General features: G+C 55.3%; 1 protein-coding gene across 2 annotated transcripts; it reads left to right on the top strand.

Annotated features, from left to right (window-relative positions):
- The first annotated feature begins 1,216 nt into the window (after positions 1 to 1,216).
- HCCS (holocytochrome c synthase) lies at positions 1,217 to 10,470 on the top strand. Of its 2 annotated transcripts, none has more exons than XM_079765573.1 (7): positions 1,217 to 1,299; positions 2,466 to 2,608; positions 3,284 to 3,432; positions 5,247 to 5,395; positions 5,657 to 5,776; positions 7,364 to 7,450; positions 8,834 to 10,470. In XM_079765573.1, the coding sequence occupies exons 2-7, from the start codon at positions 2,497 to 2,499 to the stop codon at positions 9,030 to 9,032; spliced, it is 816 nt and encodes a 271-aa protein (XP_079621699.1). In that variant the 5' UTR covers positions 1,217 to 1,299; positions 2,466 to 2,496; the 3' UTR covers positions 9,033 to 10,470. The 2 variants fall into 2 exon arrangements, with proteins under 2 accessions (XP_079621699.1, XP_079621700.1); XM_079765574.1 differs by having other exon boundaries at positions 1,241 to 1,348.
- The last annotated feature ends 1,802 nt before the right edge of the window (positions 10,471 to 12,272 follow it).

Raw genomic sequence — 12,272 nt, forward strand, 5'->3', positions numbered from 1 at the left:
TGGAGGGCGAAGGAGTGAGCTGTCGCGGCTGAAGCTGGGATGGCCCTACTGAGTTGTCCCCCTTGAGGCTAGGGGCTTTTAACCCTTGCATAGACCACTCAAAGGCTGCAATCGCCACAGAGGGGCGGGGGGGGGGGGGCAGATTTGCCCCAGGCAGTTCTCTTAGGCTGAGGGCAAAGCCTGGAGACGGCCTCAGCCCATCGCTGTCAGCTACCACACTCCCAGCACCTAGGCCAGTGGTGGGCAAACTCCTTAGTCAACAGAGCCAAACATCAACAGGACAACGATTGACATTTCTTTGGAGAGCAACATTTTTTAAACTTCAACTTCTTCTTATGCCACTTCTTCCAAATAGTCTCGCCCAGGCCGTGGGATTTTGTGGAAGAGCCACACTCCAGGGGCCAAAGAGCCGCATGTGGCTCGCGAGCCGCAGTTTGCCGACCAGTGACCGAGGGGCTGGACTGCCTGGCCCTTGCAGAGCACCTGGGTGTGCAGTGCACTCCCAGGTCCGCTCCAGGGATGCAGGGCGCCATGTGCTCCTTATTACCGCCTTAAGGAGCCAGGTGAAATGACCTTAATTGGAAAGTAGCGATGAATAGTATTTTGAGACCCAACCAGCCATCATGTGACATCATTGCTCTGTGACTCCTATGAGTGCCACGCGTGGCTAATGCCACTAGGGTTTGTTGCCCGCCTCCCTGCTGGGAAAAGAAACACACTCAATTTCTGGGAGAGGTAAGTGAAAATACAGACCTTCGAGTCCACACACCCAGTGCAGAAAGCCTGGGGAGGGGGGTGGAACTTGTTAGGTTCATCTTGGGGTCTCCAGGGCCCGCCACCGCTCTGGACACCTGCTGAGGCCCCTGGAGTCACCACTATGATTAAAACCGGCGACAGACAACTTAGGAAGATGGACATTTTAAAACGCACTCCTGCAAGGCACCCCCTGGCCGCTTCCAGCATCCATCCCTCCTAGAGAGTCTGGCTCTAGGGAAGCCCCTGGCTCCGCCTCCGCGAGAAAGGTGCCTGGCCGGGGGGCGGGGCCAGAGTGCAGCGCACGCGCTCATAAGCCGAGGCGGCCGGGGGGCGGGGCCAGAGTGCAGCGCACGCGCTCATAAGCCGAGGCGGGCGGGGGGCGGGGCCCGCTCCTTCGTGATTGACGGGAGCTTTTTTTCCAGCAGGCGCTTGGCCGCCCACACACCCGGAAGTCCCGCCTTCGGAAGAGGAAATCGCGCCGGGCGCGAGTGCCAGCGGTGACCGAGGCGACAGCGGTGACCGAGCGAGGGGAAGGCGGCAGGGGTAGGTCGGAGGCGGGTCCGGCGCTCGGAGCAGCCCGGGCGGGAGGCAGGTGCGGAGCGGCGGGCTCGCGGAGGCCCGCGGGGTGCGGGGGGCTGGGGCTGGAGCAGGTGGGACGCGTGGGGACCGTGCGAGGAAGACACTCCGCACCGTGCCCTCTGCCGTCCTTTCCTTCCTTGAATCCCTTTTCTGCGCCGTACTTTTCCCACACCCACAAACGCTCGCTGAACCCCGGGGCGGGGTCTCGTCTGGCCTGAGTAAACCTCCCCTCTCCCACCCGATCACCAGTAAACCTCCCCTCTCCCACCCGATTACCACCAGTAAACCTCCCCTCTCCCACCCGATCACCAGTAAACCTCCCCTCTCCCACCCGATCACCACCAGTAAACCTCCCCTCTCCCACCCGATCACCAGTAAACCTCCCCTCTCCCACTCGATCACCACCAGTAAACCTCCCCTCTCCCACCCGATCACCAGTAAACCTCCCCTCTCCCACCCGATCACCAGTAAACCTCCCCTCTCCCACCCGATCACCACCAGTAAACCTCCCCTCTCCCACCCGATCACCAGTAAACCTCCCCTCTCCCACCCGATCACCAGTAAACCTCCCCTCTCCCGCCTGATCACCACCAGTAAACCTCCCCTCTCCCACCTGATCACCACCAGTAAACCTCCCCTCTCCCACCCGATCACCACCAGTAAACCTCCCCTCTCCCACCCGATCACCAGTAAACCTCCCCTCTCCCACCCGATCACCACCAGTAAACCTCCCCTCTCCCACCCGATCACCAGTAAACCTCCCCTCTCCCACCCGATCACCACCAGTATATATCCTCTCTCCTGTCGGATCACCGGCCAAAGACCCTCTACCTCGGCCTAACCCCCTGGCTGTGACATGGTTTCTCAGGGACCTCCTCACCTCATCCCCTCCCCCCCAAATCCGCCCACCATTGGAAACGTTTCCCCAAAGGCTGGTGTACGTATCACAACTAGTATTGCCCAAAGCAGGTAATACATTAAAGCTGTGGTGGAAGTGGGTGCCCTGCCCCGCAGATGTCCGGAAGGATGGCAGGGATGGAGAACAAGTTGGCCAGATGAAGAATTCCCAGGGAGTAGTTGGAACCCAGACATCAGCATTAATCTCTTTGCTTTGGCACGTGTGAATTTAGACTTGTTTGGCTTCGGCACTGCGGTTCCACCATGGGTTCGTCTTCATCCACCCCTGCTGTTGCAGTTCAGACCACAAACGCTTCTGCTCACCAGACTGCATCCCCGCCTTCAGGATGTCCAATGCACGAAGGGAAAATGAAAGGTAATCGATCCTTTGTCTAGAAAATAAGAACAGAAGGGAATCCTCAAAAGGATCTTAGGGAAGAGGCAGTACAGCGGGTGCTAGTGAGGCTCCCTGGGTTGGGCCCTTATGTTGCTACTTACCATCGATCAGCTGCCTCCTGCGCATGCCCCGCTGGGAATGTGCCCACAACCAAGGTACATGCCCCTGACCGGAATCAAACCCGGGACCCCCCCAGTCTGCAGGCCCATGCTCTATCCACTGAGCCAAACCAGTCAGGCTAAAACATATCTTTATTGATTTCAGAGGAAGGGAGAGGGAGAGAGAGATAGAAACATCAATGATGAGAGAGAATCATGCATCGGCTGCCTCCTGCACGCCCCCAACTGGGGATCAAGCCCACAAAATGCACATGTGCCCTTCATGGGAATCAAACCCGGGACCCTCCAGTCCGCAGGCCCACACTCTAGCCACTGAGCCAAACCGGGGAGGGCTGGGGATAGTAAACTTCGAGAACCCTGTCCTGGCCTTTAGGATATCGGGAAGCTAGCTAGCTGAGCCGTGGGCAGCTGTCAGCAGCCGCCCCCTAGCTCTGTCTGTGGTCATCGCTGGTCAGAAAGTCGGCTCGTGAGGGCCCAGCCTGGAGAGCCGGGCGCCCTGCCTTGGTGATGACGCCGTCTTCATCCTTGATTTCAGGTTGCCCGGTGAGTGGAAAGCCATCTGACCCCGCCTGCGAGAGCAAAGCCAGCTCTGGGCCTGCGCACCAAGACCGCGCCTACGAGTACGTGGAGTGCCCTGTTACGGGCGCTGCTGCGGAAAAGCAGAACCTAGATCCTTCCAATCTGGTAATCCACACTCGGCTCCTTCCTCCGGGAACTTTTTTTAAATGTATTTTTATTGACTTCAGAGAGGAAGGGGGGGAGAGAGAGAGAGAGAGAGAGAGAGACATACATCAATGAGGAGAGAATCGTGGGTCGGCTGCCTCCGGCATGCCCCCCACTGGGGATCCAGCCTGCCATCTAGACATGTGCCCCAACCAGGAATTGAACCGTGACCTCCTGGTTCATAGGTCGACGCTCAACCCCTGAGCCACCCCGGTCGGGCCTTTTCCTGTCTCTTTTTTTCCACCTTTGGTTTGAAACACACTGAGCTGGAAACAGGTGAGGTGCCCGGTGCGCTGCCAGCGCGCCCAGCTCTTCTGCCACCCTTCTAACCAGGGGCCGTGTTGGGCCTTCATAGTTCCGTGCACCTGCTGGAAAACCCTTCCCACTTTTTTTTTTAAATATATTTTATTGATTTTTCACAGAGAGGAAGGGAGAGGGATAGAGAGTTAGAAACATCGATGAGAAAGAGACATCGACCAGCTGCCTCCTGCACACCCCCTACTGGGGATGTGCCCGCAACCAAGGTACATGCCCTTGACCGGAATCGAACCCTGGACCCTTCAGTCCGCAGACCGATGCTCTGTCCACTGAGCCAAACCGGTTTCGTCAATCCTTCCCACTTTCACTACAAAAAGCTCTCAGCCAGGGGTTCTCAACCTGGGGTGCCTCAGGGGACACTGGTTGTCACGACCAGGGAAGAGGGGTACTATGGGGTTGAGGTCAGGGATGTTGCTAAAGATCCTATAGTGCTCAGAACAGAGCCTGGCAACCAAGTGTTGTCCGGCCGGCCCCAAGGGGGGTAGTAGCAAGAGTGAGGAGCCCTGGTCCAGGCTAAGGGCTCGCTGGGGTGTGGCTGCCGCTGTGTCTGGGAGGGAGCATCCTTCGCCTCCCTCCGGTCTGCCAGGGCGGGGACATCACCACGCATCGGTAATGTACTCACCCCGGAGGCTGACAGCAAAGCAAGATCCTGAAAGTAAAATGCTCTAACAGGAAGTGGTGCTGTACATAGACCCTCTCACACTTCCTCAGAAGCATGAACACTCATTTTTGTTACGCCCACCATATAGAAAGGTTTCCTGAAATGCCTACTGATCGTGGTATTTGTTGTTCCTTTTTTTTTTTTTCCGTTGATCCTAACATGAGGATATTTTTTTCATTCCTTTTCAGAGTGGAAGGGAGGGAGGGCGGGAGGGCGTGGAGGAAGGGCGGTTGGCATTGAACCTGAAACGAAGGTACATGCCGTTGACCGGGAATCAAACCCGTGACCCTTCAGTGCGTAGGCCGGTGCTCTAACCACTGAGCACACTGGCCAGGGCAGTTTTTACTTCTTTTTTTTTTCAAAGAGGAAGGGAGAGGGATAGAGAGTTAGAAACATCGATGAGAGAGAAACATCGATCAGCTGCCTCCCGCACGCCTCCCACTGGGGATGTGCCCGCAACCAAGGCACATGCCCTTGACCGGAATCCAACCTGGGACCCTTCAGTCCGCAGGCCGACGCTCTGTCCACTGAGCCAAACCGGTTAGGGCTAGTTTTTACTTCTTAATCCCTGAGGAGAAAAAGACCAAGAACATACCCACGAGGTGTATTTGCCGTTTATGAGAACTTGAGCAAGGGAAAGGGTCCGATAGGGCTGACCTGCTACTGCCAGTGGTTTAACAGAGAACCTGCGTCACATGTGCAATGCGTGGCTTTCCAGGAAGTGGCTCATGCGTGCTTGTCTCTCCTCTGTGTCATGTTTCCAACACGGACAAAACACGCTGCTTGTTTTCTTCAGATGCCACCGCCTAATCAGACCCCGGCCCCCGACCAGCCGTTTGCGCTCTCCACTGCGCGGGAGGAGTCCTCCATCCCGAGAGCAGATTCGGAGAAGAAGTGGGTTTACCCTTCCGAGCAGATGTTCTGGAACGCGATGCTCAAGAAGGGGTAAGCGTGGGAGCCTCGTCCTGAGGACAGCAGTGCGCTTCTTACATTTATCTAAGAAGAAATGCCACAGAGGTTTGGAGCCTCCAAACGTACAGTACGTTTTTGTTTCAGAAGATAACTTGTGTAGAATCACGTGCGGGCTTATCAGAAGATAGCGCACGGCCCACGCACCAGCCGGGATCCTCCGGCGAAGCAGACAGGGCGCGTGTGTCCGGAGAGATAGCGGGACGCTGGTCCCATCTTGCCCCCCTTCTTTCGCAGGTGGAAGTGGAAGGAGGACGACATCAGTCAGAAGGACATGTACAACATCATCAGGATCCACAACCAGAACAACGAGCAGGCTTGGAAGGAGATTTTGAAGTGGGAAGCCCTTCACGCTGCGTAAGTAGGTTTGAGATCTTAAAAAACCCTCCCAGCCCTAGCCGGTATGGCTCAGTGGGCAGAGCGTCGGCCTGCGGACCAAAGGGTCCCGGGTTCGATTCTGGTCAAGGGCATGCTCCTCGGTTGCAGGCTCCTCCCTGGCCCGGGCCCTGGGCAGGACTCGTGCAGGAGGAAACGAATCGATGTCTCTCTGTCTCTCCCTCTCTCTTCCACTCTCCCTAGAAACCAATGGGAAAATATCCTTGGGTGAGGATTAACAACAACAACAACAACAACAAATCCTTCCGGCTTCTTTCTTCCTTTGGGTCCAGGGTTTTATCATCCATTCAGATGTGTCATTTCAGTGAAACGGTTTGGGAAGCAGGCCTGTGCCAGTGACGTGGTGGGGCAGGCCCCCTCCAGGCAACCGTGTAAATCCAGGGGTTCCGTGGGTCCCGGTGCAGAAAGGGAGGAGTAGGGACGCCGGTCTCTGCTCCCCGGTATCTGGGCCTCCCCTGCCGTCACTCAGTGGTCAGGGCTGGCCTGACAGTCGTGGGCTGGCATCCTCTGGATTCCATTCCCTTTTCTGGTGCGGGACACCGGCTGCCGGCCACGACCCCTGCCCACAGCCTCTGGACGTGGCCCCTTCGGCTTCCTCACGCTGGAGGCTGGGTTCCCAGAGCCGGAGTACAAGCTGCATCTGCTTTGATGACCCAGCCTGGGAAGCCCCGGGCCGTCACCTGCCTGCCCAGGTTCGGGGGGGGCAGGGGTCAGAGACCCCCGCCTCTCCCCGGGAGGAGTATCAGTCCATTGAAAGCAGAGCCTGTGGGACCCGGGGCACGATATTGCTCTCCGCCCCCAGGAGATGATGCTCACTCAGCAGCGCTCACTGAGTCCCCAGCAGGCCTAATGCCTCAAGGTGCCTTAGGGCGCAGGCCTTGTTCTGGCCGAGCAGGCTGGCCGGGAGCTCAGCCCATGCAGGGCTCGGAGGGTCTGACGTGACGCTGCCCCCCAACTCCCTGCGCCTGGGAGCAGGCCGGCTGGCACCCAGGACATCCTCACCAGGGCTGGGCGGATTTTCTAGCCAGGACCTCGCCCCCCATCCTGGGTGCGGCTGCTTCCTTAAGGAGCAGGTCCGACACCAATTACATAAATCCTAGGGGTTTACCCAGCATTTTCCTTCTTCATGAAGGCCGTTCGTTGGCATCAAACCCCAAAGGAGTCTAGGGTTTTGTTATGTTCGTCTGCAAAAATACCCCAGCTGCTCTATGCGGAAGAGAAGCGTGATGCCCAATGCTCCACCCTCCCTTGTCCCCCAGTAACGTGCCTGTGTCCCCACTCCACATGCAAAGGCCCTGGCCCCGGACTCCTGCGGGGCAGATATTTGGAAGGAAGTGGAGGGAGGGGAACATACCGGATCCGGAAATAGAGAGCAGCTTGTTTTTTTAAGGAATAGGGGTATTGGTTTGCATTTGGCAGTGGCCTTTCTTTGTGATGGTGATACTGTGTAAAATGCAGTCAGAAAACTGTCTGTCATTGAGGAAACGCATCCTGACATTTTTCCGAGGAAAGAACTTTCCATAGACTTGTCTTCTTTGGGGCTTCTAGGGAGTGTCCGTGTGGCCCCTCGTTGGTGCGGTTCGGAGGCAAAGCCAAAGAGTACTCCCCGCGCGCCAGAATCCGCTCCTGGATGGGGTGAGTGTGAGGGTCCCTTCTCCGCGGCCCCGAAACCAGGCGGTCAGAGAGCTGTGGGGCCGTCTTCCAAGATGTAGTCGATGTGCATGTAGGTTTCATCCTGCCCCGGAAGTGTGCCGGGTCGGGGCGGATCCGCTCGGGTCGCCGGGTGGCTCCCCATCTCACTGTTGCAGGATTGACCCAGCTGTCCTCCAACTCCTCCTGGGGTCTCTGCGCTGGGCCTTCTCCCTTCCCTCCCAGCGTAGCCAGAGAACCAAGCCCCTCCCCCTGCTGGCTCTCTGTCCTGTGGGCCTTATTCCTGGGGGGCACACTGGCTGGCCTTATTCCTGGGGGGGACACTGGCTGGCCTTATTCCTGGGGGGGACACTGGCTGGCCTTATTCCTGGGGGGGCACACTGGCTGGCTTTATTCCTGGGGGCGCACACTGGCTGGCCTTATTCCTGGGGGGACACACTGGCTGGCCTTATTCCTGGGGGGGCACACTGGCTGGCCTTATTCCTGGGGGGGCACACTGGCTGGCCTTATTCCTGGGGGCACACTGGCTGGCCTTATTCCTGGGGGGGGCACACTGGCTGGCCTTATTCCTGGGGGGACACACTGGCTGGCCTTATTCCTGGGGGGGCACACTGGCTGGCCTTATTCCTGGGGGCACACTGGCTGGCCTTATTCCTGGGGGGGGCACACTGGCTGGCCTTATTCCTGGGGGGACACACTGGCTGGCCTTATTCCTGGGGGGCACACTGGCTGGCCTTATTCCTGGGGGGGCACACTGGCCGGCCTTATTCCTGGGGGCGCACACTGGCCGGCCTTATTCCTGGGGGGGCACACTGGCCGGCCTTATTCCTGGGGGGGCATACTGGCTGGCCTTATTCCTGGGGGGACACACTGGCTGGCTTTATTCCTGGGGGGACACACTGGCCGGCCTTATTCCAGGGGGGGCACACTGGCCGGCCTTATTCCTGGGGGGGCACACTGGCCTTATTCCTGGGGGGGCACACTGGCCGGCCTTATTCCTGGGGGGGCACACTGGCCGGCCTTATTCCTGGGGGGGACACTGGCTGGCCTTATTCCTGGGGGGGACACTGGCTGGCCTTATTCCTGGGGGGGACACTGGCTGGCCTTATTCCTGGGGGGGCACACTGGCCGGCCTTATTCCTGGGGGGGCACACTGGCTGGCCTTATTCCTGGGGGGGACACTGGCTGGCCTTATTCCTGGGGGGGACACTGGCTGGCCTTATTCCTGGGGGGGACACTGGCTGGCCTTATTCCTGGGGGGGCACACTGGCTGGCGTGTGAGCTGGGCCCATTGCACATCCTCAGCACCACCTCTGTTGGGCGGGCCCAGCGAGCCGGCTAACGCTCACCAGCAGGTCTTCATTCCAGGTATGAGTTGCCTTTCGACAGGCACGACTGGATTGTCAACCGCTGTGGGACGGAAGTCAGATACGTCATCGACTACTACGACGGCGGCGAGGTCAACCAGGAGTACCAGTTCACCATCCTGGACGTGCGGCCCGCCTTCGACTCGCTGTCGGCCGTGTGGGACAGGATGAAGGTCGCCTGGTGGCGCTGGACCTCGTAGCCACCGCTTTGGTAGAGACAGGGAAATACCCACTATTTTTTTTCCCGGAAGGCTACATTAAACCATTTCCCCTAAACCGAATCGCACTCATGATGTCCTGGGAAGGTCGAGTGGGTCATGACCTTCAACTTCACTTGGCGAAGGGTAGCATGCCCGCGCTCTTTTGAGCTGTTTTCACCCCACCGTTGATGGCAGATCATGTCCGTTTCCTTCCCACAGCATAAGTGGGAAGCAGCCCCTTCGTTTTCCCTTTAACGGCAGCATTGCCTGTATTTAATCTAGAAAAGTCTGAACCGCCTCTTGAAAAAAGAACTTTCCTTAAAATATGAAGAGAGTCACTTCTTTTCTTCCTGTTTCCTCCTGACCACTTGAGCCCTGAAAACCCATAGGATGCGCAGGGGCCCTTACCTGGTCAAATACTGTCATTAAAGCTGTTCGGTTATGCTTTTTAAAGAGTCACCAGCGAGTCTCAAGGCCCTACGATAGGGTCGTGACCCCGGAAGAAAACGCAGAGGTTGACTCCGGAAGTGCCCTCAGCAAAACTAGTCCCTTGGCTCCCCACGTTCTCCAGGGCATTGTTCAGACCTGGCCTTGTTACAGGATCGTTTCGGCGCCTCCGTGGTCTGAGGGTGCCCATGCGCGGGAATGTGTGTTGCAGCCTTTTCATTTCCCTCTCCATCCGCATTGTTCTGCTAAACTGCTCCCAACAGGCAGGTCGGTCTCACTGTCCCTGGTTTTGACGTTTTGACAAGTTTTCCCACTCGTGCGCCCCGTTCCTGCTGCCCGGAACCTTCCCTGCAGTCGGCCTCGCTGAGCCTTGAAGGTCTGGCTGGAGGTGCAGTGTGAGCCATGATCCCTTTCTAAACATGGGCCTGTTTTGTTGCGTGTTCAGGGAGCTCTACCATTGAAATTCTTTCTTTTTTTAAAATATATTTTATTGATTTTTACAGAGAGGGAGGGAGAGAGATAGAGAGTCAGAAACATCGACGAGAGAGAAACATCGATCAGCTGCCTCCCGCACGCCCCCCACTGGGGATGTGCCCACAACCAAGGTACATGCCCTTGACCGGAATCGAACCTGGGACCTTTCAGTCCGCAGGCCGACGCTCTATCCACTGAGCCACACCGGTTCCGGCGAAATTCTTGGTTCCAGTAATCCATATCCTGGTGGTTCCTCTTTGAGCAGCAGCATGCTACAAATGACTGTTGGGTTGGGTTGGGTTTTGAGTTGATAATATTAAGTCCTTGCATTTCTCCTAAATACTGGATTGTTCAATTAGTAGAAGGAATTAGCAGACTGGAGTGATTAATTTGCCTTGAATGTCTTTGTGGTGACAGCTTTGTGTGGGGTTTTTTTTAAATCTAACAACCTTAAGCTCTTCGACATTTCAGAATATTTGTATATTTTAAAATCAAATAAAGCTGATAGTGAACAGGTTTCCAGATTTCTTAAGAGTAACTGTACACTTAACAATCATGTCTTCTAACCTTTATGGAAGCGATGCCGCGGTCACCCTGCGAGAGGCAGCCACCTTCTCATCCGCTCATGCCATCCTCACAGGCACACCTCCGAGGTCCTGTGGGCCTGGTCCCCACCACTGCAATAACCGAGTATCACAAAGTGATAGGGAGAGGGTCTTGCTTTCAATTTGTAAAAAAGTGCAACACCTGTGGAGCGCAATAAAGCAAATGGCAATAAAACGAGGTATGCCTGTACTAAGGAAAAGAATCACTGTTGGCATTTTTATAAGTACAGGATAAGGCATTAGAGACAACTTGTAACTAGAAACAAACTTGAGCCTTCGGCAGGCACCCCTTTTATAGGGCAACTGCATTTCTTGAGAAAAAGCTCAAACTGTCAAGCAAACCTGATAAGATGAGCAGTTTCTACCCCCACCGCTCCTGGGAAATACCAGCTTTCACAGCTGCTTGGGTCTAGATTACAGGTGAGCATATTCAGGGATCAAGACTTCTCTGATCCCGTAGGAGGTCTCATTTATAACTTCAAATTCATTTTGGACATTCTCCAGGGCTGAAACTAAGCCTGTTGTCAATGGAAACCACTATCCGGAATCATCAAACTAGTGTATGTTGGGCAAAGTATTAACAAACGGGGTGGGGGGGTTGAACTGGAATTGTATATAGGTGTCCCCCCCGCCAATGTATACACTTACTGAATAATTATACTAGTGCAGGCAGTGTTTATTAACATACATTTCATTTTCAAAACAGCTACCAAAAAAAAAAAAAAAAACCCACCAGCTACCAGCTGTTACAGTGCGTATACATTTTCTGGGACACCCTGTATTAATATGGGGCATTCCTAGTAATACCTGCCTAAAATCCATTCATGAATGGTCATGTTCCCTGCATCATCATGGGCATGCAAAAGGAAACAGGTGCCCCTACCTCAGTCTCAGTTCAGTCAGTAATGGAAGGGTGGGTAAGTGCTAGGATTCCGACAGCCTCGTGGTCACCCAGGGTGGGCAGTTCTTGTATTTCTGAATATACAGCTACCAGTTTCTGAACTGTCACCTATATGTTCGGTCCTCTACCGGAGAGACTTCTCCCTCCCTAAAGTGAAAAGGTGCACATTGCATGCCTCACCTCTGCAGTGACCGAGGGCCTTGTACTAGGGGTCATTTGTGTCTCCCTAGGCTGAAAGCCATGGGTGGTGATCAAGAATGCTATCCTCACCCTAGCTGGTGTGGCTCAGTGGATAGAGTGTCAGCCTGCAGACTGAAGGGTCCCCGTTCAATTCCAGTCAAGGGCACATACCTCGGTTGCAGGCTCGATCCCCAGTCCTGGTCGGGGCACCTGCAAGAGGCAGCCACTCAATGTGTCAATGAGTCTCTCTCACATTGATGTTTCTCTCTCTCTCTCTGTCTCTCCTCCTCCCTTCCACTCACTCTAAAAATCAATGGAAAAATACCCTTGGGTGAGGATTAGGAAAAAAAAAAAAGAATGCTTGTCCTTGAAAAGATGCCTGCACCCCCATGTTTGTTGCAGCATTATTCACAGTAGCCAAGATATGGAAGCAACCTAAGTGTCCACGGATAGATGAATGGATAAAGAAAATGTGGTGTATATATCTCACAGGTACACACAATGGAATATTATTTGAACATTAAAAAGAAAGATCTTACCATTTGCAACAACATGATGGACCTTGAAGGCATTATGCTAATTGGATAAGTCTGAAAAAAGACATACCATGTGATCTAACTTATATGTGGAATC

The sequence above is a fragment of the Cnephaeus nilssonii genome (genome assembly GCF_951640355.1).
Source record: "Cnephaeus nilssonii genome assembly, chromosome: X".
Lineage (NCBI taxonomy): Eukaryota > Metazoa > Chordata > Mammalia > Chiroptera > Vespertilionidae > Cnephaeus > Cnephaeus nilssonii.